Below are 7,543 nucleotides of genomic sequence, written 5' to 3' on the forward strand. Positions count from 1 at the left end.
AGACTTATGTATATATAAATAATCAGTATTCCATCTAACGCACTAGCAGTAGTTGTTGCACTTGGAGAAGAGGGATCGGGGTCCTCATGGGGAGGGTGGAATATGCATGGAGTCCTTGTATGTGAACCTTACGAAAGTTAAACATCATATTTAAGGTTTGATTTGGTCTCCAGTCAAATTACGTAGGAGAATTGGATATGACTATGAATCTATGATCTATGATACATATGATTTGTCTGTTCTCACACACATCGGCATATCAAATCGTTTTCATTCACTGAATTTCTCCGAAACAAAGAAATTGAAGTTTGTTTATACATGAAATTAATAAACCAAGCTTAATTAATTGAATTGAGTTTGTATGCCTGGGTAAAATTCAATGGTGTGACGTTGAGAAGTTATTGAAGGGTACCAAGCAGGTGAATGTTAAGAAGTGAATGAATATAAAAAAGCGAAGCGAGAATGCGAGAGAAAGAAAAACTAGGGTTTCCTCTCTTGTCCAACAGCGAGCCCTTCCGCAATTATCGGACAGGCTTTTGCCAACCCCTCTTGGGTTTGTGGTGAGCGGGGCCTCGATGGACGTCTCTCATTCGAATCAAGGAGTTACGGTGGCGAGTTGCGAGGTAGGGGCAGGGGAAAACAGGGCGGCTGGTCGGGTTTGGCTTATACCCTTCTAGCCTGATCAGCGATAAGCGAGGGCGCGATGACGGCAATTGCTAGCCGAGGCGGCGTGGCTGGACTCGGTCCCAAGGCAAAGCTTGTTTAGATCTGGATGGTGGATATCTCTGGGTCGTGGTGGTGTGACTTGGATTGACTTGGTCCCAAGGCGAAGATTGCTTTTTATTTTCAGTTTTGTTTTTGTCTCGCCTTTGGCGTATAATAAGTCATTGCAGGTATCTTGCGGGACTACATGAGTTTCATCTCGGTGTATGCACTTTACGTGCCTAGTCTGCTCTAGGCAGGCGGCGAGTTTTTATTTCGTCAAATGGTTGTTGCCGCCTATTGGTAGGGTGAAACTAAGGGTTGTCGGATTCAATTTCCGGCGGCAACATAGTTAAAAAGTTGATTTATTAGACATTAGGATGTGTGAGCGTGTTACATATCTACTGATATTTCTCGCATGTCACCGTTTTGTGAAAGTAAATAAAGTTGCCGGTAGAGCATTACTCTTTGCTATTGGTATGGTGAAACTAATGGTCGTCAGATTCATTTTTCGGCGGCAACATAGTTAGGAAGTTGATTTATTAGACATTAGAATGTGTTAGCGTGTTACAAATCTACTGATATTTTCAATGTGTCGCCGCTTTGTGAAAGTAAATAAAGTTGCTAGTAGAGCATTACTTTTTATTAGTTGATGCCTATTTGAGTACATGTTTGTACGTAAGGAATTCTAATATTATTTCAGGTCTCTTTATAATCAGAGGTTTAAGTTTTATATCCCCCCCTTACATTTAATCAAAGCTTCAGAGCAGCCGCACCTGCCATTCTTTTCAAAAAAAAAGAAGTGAATGAAATATTGTTTTGAAGGAAAAAAAGAAGAAATAAATGAATAGTACAATGGGTAGCTAGAGCTAGATATTCTACAACTTTTTAAAAATCGAATACATAAAAAGACCATACATTAACATATGAAATTCGTTTACACCAATCTTGAACCTAGCTAGGTTCACGAGGTTTGAATTTGATCGAGAAAACGCCCTAGCGATGAGTATGAAGACCCATCCTCCTCCAAAGCTTTCCTGCTCATTTGACTCATTTCCTTCACCCTCTTCCTAAGTTCACTCTCTTGCTCCATCACCTCCTTTATCCCTTTCTCTATGTTTTCCCTGCTCACAATAACCCCGCTGTCTTTTCTATATCCCATGTCGATCTCAACAGCCAATTTCAGTTCCTTCACCAGCTCAAAGGCATTCACTTGTTGCTCGGCATAGAACGGCCACGTGGCAATCGGCACACCATACCAAATACTTTCCAGCGTAGAGTTCCAACCACAATGAGACACAAACCCTCCGACCGCCGGATGTGCCAAGATGGCCAACTGTGGGGCCCAACCTATCACCTTCCCGAGATCAGTCGTCCGGTCGAGAAAACCTTCGGGTAAGACTGCTTTGTAATCCGTGTAATCGCTCGGAAAACCGATCTTTTCTTTCGAAGGCTGGCGTAGAGACCACAAGAACCGAATCCCACCTTGCTCGAGTGCGTGTGCGATCTCTTTCACTTGGTCTTCGCCAAAGCATCCCATGCTCCCGAAGCACAAGAACACCACAGACGACGGAGGCTGGTCATCAAGCCACTCCAAAATATCCGACTTCTGCTTCGACTTCTCTGAACTCACTTGGTTACCCTCGCTCTTGACGTTCAATATGGGTCCCACCGGATACACCGGTGGGATCTTACCGTCGGAACTGAGAGACTGAATCGCGTGAGGCTCGAGCTCCAGGAACGTGTTAACCAAAATACCCTTGGTCTCTCTGTACCTTTTGGCAAAGTTGAGGAAGAAGTTGCCCCCCTCCTTCTCGAAAACAACAGAAGGCAAGACTCTAGCAGCCGGCAAGGGGTTGACGAAAGACGAGACGACCAACTCGGCGTCCGAGTCCTTGAACTCGGTGCAGTCCTTGTTCTCTTCATCACGTAAGGCTTGGAGGTGGAACATGAGCCCAAGATCCGCAGCTCCAGAGGTGTAGAACACGTAGCTAGGGAGCCCGAACTCGTTAGCCACGTCGATCATCCCCGTGCAGAACATGTCGATGACAAATCCGGCGATCCGAGTCGTCTCTGATTTGGTTTCCATGAGTTTAGTGACGGCATCTTTGACGTGGGACTTGTGGCTGTCGATGAAGGTGAAGAAGCCGGTGGCTCCAGTTCCTTGGAAATGTTCTTGTGGGAGGTTGACGAACCTGATGCGCTGCGTCTTCAACGAAGGGTCGACTGCCAAGGACTTGATGTAGACGTCGCTGCCGTCTGCGGTGAAGGGGAATTTCATGATGAGGATTGTGATGAAGAGGTTGTCATCTCGACAGAGGAGGAGCTTTGCAATCTCAACGGTTGAGACGATGTGGCCCATACCTGGGATTGGGATGAAGATTAGCTCTGAAGCTTTCTTCATTTGGAAGTACGACAGAGTGGAATTTCAAGTAGAGGCTACGAGGGGTGTTTCGCTAAAGCTTAACTTGTGAGGATAGACTCAAGCATACAAGATATCGTGGTGGGATGCACATCACAATCACGGTCTATATATGGTTGTGACCGCATAGAAAACTTGTGCATGGATGACAATTGGATCTGAGTAATGATGGTGTTTGTATACGGGTTAATATTTTTGGCATTATCGTAGAATTGACGTCATGTCTTTGCTGGCATTGGCTTTGAAGAAACCCGTCTTGATATATTTCAAGGGTTTGGCTGTTGTATGTTAATGTATGAGGGGAGGGTGATGAGGGGGCACGTGCGGCCCATGTGCTGGGTTTTGCCTGTAAAGACTAGTTTGTATGCCATACATCTGCAAGGCAAAAATTTTCATATTTCCATTCATCTACTTTTGCGAGGGTATTTTACAATTTTTATCAATATTCGGATCATCAATCTTCACCTCACATGCATGCCTTTACCAAAAATAATCAACGAAATGGCGAGTCACGTATTTTTTTTTTTTTTTTTTTTTTGAAGAGATCTCTAAAGTCTTGATTAATGAAAATTATAAAAATATAATAGAGATGTAGAGCTTGGCACCCATATTTCAATAAACATAAAAGAGAACGCCTTGAAATGATACCAATACTCTTCAGGCACATATTAGTAGCAAATATTGGCAAGGCAATCTTTTGATATTGTAAGGGGTTGTTCTAGAGGTTTTTAACTTTTTTTTTTCTTTATAGATACAACTCTATGCCAAATTCGGGATAAATGAAATGCTTAAACTATAAATGCTACTAGTTGGGAAGAATGTTGTGGAGACTAAAGAGGAGGGTTCTTTTCAGTACGAGGTTTTATGAGTTTGATTAAATGGTCAGACCTGGTGATACCTGTATAAATATTCTGGTCACAATGGCTACTCTGCATATACAAGGGCCAAACATAACAGATGATATAAAGATGTGGTTTGATAATTGGTGGGAATGAAACATAGCTGTCTCAATACTGATTTGTGCAATCTCGTAGAGAAAATTCAATTTCACATACCTTGTGTGACTTCAGCAATCAGCAGACAAAGTCAGTTTACAGTTCACTACTTTCCCAGCAAACGAAACAAGAATAACTAATATACAATCATACAAGCACATCATCCTCTTCAGTTCGCACCATAAAATTCAATTTCACATACCTTATTTCAGCAGACAAAATCAGTTTACAGTTCATTATTTTCTTAGCAGATGAAACAAGAATAACTAAAATACAACCATACAAGCACTCCGGCATAAATCAATCCTCTTCAGTCCGCACCATCTATATGATTTCAGCAGACAGCTTACTGTTCATTATTGTTTTAGCAAATGCAACAAGAATAACTAAAATACAATCATACAAGAACTCCAGCGTAATCAATCCTCTTCAATTCACACCATATCAATCCAGCCTCGCAAGTATCAGAGGATTTGCTTCACGTTCTGGCAGCCTAGGGACTGGTGTCGGCCACCACGGCACCGCAACTGTGAAGAAGCTAGAAACCAAAGGATGATTTTCAAATATCTTCATAAACTTTCCTGTACAAATGTTGCACATGAAAATGTCTCCATATGTATTATCATGATCATTGATGACAAGCAGATACAAGATACCTTCACCTTCATTACCGTCGTTATTGGGGTCGAAACCCACAAGATCCACATAGTAGTTATCATCTGGAATCATATCCAAGTCCAGTGAATAAACCCTCTTCCTTTGTTCCAAAAGTAATTTGCCAGATCCACTATGGAATTCTTCATGAAACTCCCAAGCATTAACAGTATGGGTACCATAATGATAGTCGCCTATCTGCATACACCCTTTATAGAAACCTAGGTATCCAGGTGTAAAACCTTTACACCCATCAAGTTCAGTGAAAAGAAATTCATAGTGATCGCTAGCATCACCTTCAACCATACTGCTGCTAGTACTAGATATGCTAGCACTAGTCCTGTTATCCATCATGAACAGATCCAGTCCAATAAGGAAGTCGCCATCATCACTCAACCAATACAGCATTCCATTGTAAGCAAAACTAATCCTGTGCTTGACTTCATACGGGTAAAATCTTGATGGAGATAAGACAATTGACTCTCTCCATACACCTGTCTCAGAAGAGAAGATCTGCACTTTGAATTCACACTGAGGCTCCAATACACCACGAGGAAAAATAATTCTTACGACCCTGCACTTATAATCGGCATTAAGCTGGATGTCATGTCGTCCCAGATCATTTTTCTTACACTCATAGTAGGGAAGGTCACAAAAGATTCCTGCTCCTGTGAACTTAGTGACTTGAGGAGGGGGAGGAAGAGTAACCCATTTGAATGTGTATGGATTGCAGATGTAGTAATCACGCTGATAGTACTGACTCGCACAACACAAAACCAAGTCGTTATAAGAACCTACGACAACTGGCTCTTCTTTCAAATGGTGGAAATTCATGAGTCTTTTGAACAAAGGAGTTAATGCCTTAAACGACGATGATATCCTAGCAAGAAATTCCTCCCCTTGGCAGTTTATCAAAGTACGGGTCATGAATGGTTGCTTACCATAACTTTGGAAATACAGAAACCGGCGAATAAAAGAAGGATGAGACATGAAAGTGCACCAATGCTTGGACACACACTTGCATCGACCAATGTATTTATAGCAAGGAAGTCGACCAAGGATTTCAACCAATACAGCCTCAGGCAGATCACCAATGGTGGTGTTCATCGATCTGGAGGATGGGCCTGTTATCTCCACCATGGGATAGCTGAACATGCATAACAATGGGGTAAGAGTGGACCTTTTGCTGTTTGGCAATAAAATGAAAATTAAAAAGCCAGTCACCCTGAGTTTGAAATCTCTACCACCAAGAAAAGGATTTTACCTAATTAAACAAGCTGCAATATATATAAATATAAATCAGGTAAACGCAGAAGCTATGTAGCCACAGTTACGTCTGAGCGTTGATCTTCAATCTCAACTACACCAGTAACCTGAAACAGACGAATACGCAAATCTAAAACAGAGCTTTAACTATCCCAGCTGTGCATTCACGATCCCAAAATCTCTTCACAAATTACAAATTTATAAAATCTATCTTTTAAGAAAAGTTTTACTCTAAACCATGACATGATGGGGCAAAGATCTCCATGGAACTTACATAATTATGTTGGTTAGTACTTGATGAACTTACAAATATATATAGACCTTCTTACACTTTGACTTATCAGTCTATCTGTCTATGTCTATGAAAACATATCACACAAACACTGAACATATATCAAACATATACGATACAAATCACCATAAAAATTGCTATAGCAACTCAGTAAATCAGCCAAGAAAACTAAGCAATTAACTAAACCATACCAAAACCACAATAATCTTGTCACCGATCAAAGCTCCGTATCGACCTCTCGGTTTATCTCTACATATCACTCTGCGCAACGAGCGGACCAGAGATAAGGTTCAACCTTTGATTCATAATCATTGAGAGAGAGTGGATCTTACCTCACAAAGCAGCAAACCTGAGAGATCCGGGTACATCAGATCTGGCCTTGGGAGTACGACGACGTTTACGGCGGCTTCCTTATTGGTGCAAAAGAAAAAGTTAGGGAAGGGAAAGTGGGAAACTGCAACCCTGTACTTCGTACTTTGTGTCAGACGGTTCCGGAAGCATTCACTTCCTACTATGGAGATTCGTTTATCGGATAAACTTCTTCTTTTTTGGATGTGAAAAAGATATTCATTAAAGCCCAAGAGGGCAGAAAACAACCCAAGCACTGGGCTCAGAAAATGGAACAAGCTAGCTTTCATAGTCACAAATCCCAACCAAAGGCACGACTAGATAAGCCTAAAAGAGGAAGAAAAAAACGACAACCGTGTAAAGAAAAACAAAGAAGAAAGCAGAAGCCAAACGATGCAAAAAAAAAGAGAAGACCGTCAGAAAACTACGGTCTTTGCTCTGCCATTGACGTCGGTGGTGGACACGGCAAGCCGTCACGAGAGAGAACATGGACCAGGGAAGACGAGGGCCTATCAATCCAGACATCTCCACCGTTCAGTTTGTATAACTTAATGCATAGATCACTCATGCCGAGTTTCATTGAATTTGATTATCATTTGGGTTTTCATAATCGTTATTTACACAAACAGTTCTGAATAGACATATTTATGGTCCGTTCGTCGATTTAATCTAATTCGGTACCTTAACGATCATCAAATTCAATGAAACTTAACATGAGTGATCTATGCATTATGTTCTACAAACTGAACGGTGGAGATGTAGAAATATGACCGAAAAGTGAGTCAAATAAGAAACTTCACACTTTAATTTCAAAGTAAAGCTTCGCTTTGGATATGAACTATATATATATATATATATATATAT

General features: G+C 41.3%; 2 protein-coding genes across 6 annotated transcripts; both read right to left on the reverse strand.

Annotated features, from left to right (window-relative positions):
* Positions 1–1,506: 1,506 nt before the first annotated feature.
* LOC101310433 (UDP-glucose flavonoid 3-O-glucosyltransferase 6-like) lies at positions 1,507–3,207 on the reverse strand. The gene has a single exon (XM_004303908.1). It carries the CDS (start codon positions 3,104–3,106, stop codon positions 1,667–1,669), a length of 1,440 nt encoding a protein of 479 aa, XP_004303956.1. The 5' UTR covers positions 3,107–3,207; the 3' UTR covers positions 1,507–1,666.
* A 1,025-nt stretch (positions 3,208–4,232) lies between these two features.
* LOC101310721 lies at positions 4,233–6,881 on the reverse strand. Of its 5 annotated transcripts, none has more exons than XM_004303910.1 (4): positions 6,664–6,881; positions 6,523–6,592; positions 6,038–6,146; positions 4,233–5,920 (listed from the first exon to the last, which is right to left on the reverse strand). In XM_004303910.1, exon 4 carries the CDS (start codon positions 5,911–5,913, stop codon positions 4,564–4,566), a length of 1,350 nt encoding a protein of 449 aa, XP_004303958.1. In that variant the 5' UTR covers positions 5,914–5,920; positions 6,038–6,146; positions 6,523–6,592; positions 6,664–6,881; the 3' UTR covers positions 4,233–4,563. The 5 variants fall into 5 exon arrangements, with proteins under 5 accessions (XP_004303958.1, XP_004303957.1, XP_004303959.1 ...); XM_004303909.1 differs by having other exon boundaries at positions 4,233–5,959; positions 6,664–6,736; XM_004303911.1 differs by lacking the exon at positions 6,664–6,881 and having other exon boundaries at positions 6,518–6,594.
* Positions 6,882–7,543: the final 662 nt, after the last annotated feature.

This window comes from Fragaria vesca, linkage group LG6, assembly GCF_000184155.1.
Source record: "Fragaria vesca subsp. vesca linkage group LG6, FraVesHawaii_1.0, whole genome shotgun sequence".
Taxonomy (NCBI): Eukaryota; Viridiplantae; Streptophyta; class Magnoliopsida; order Rosales; family Rosaceae; genus Fragaria; species Fragaria vesca.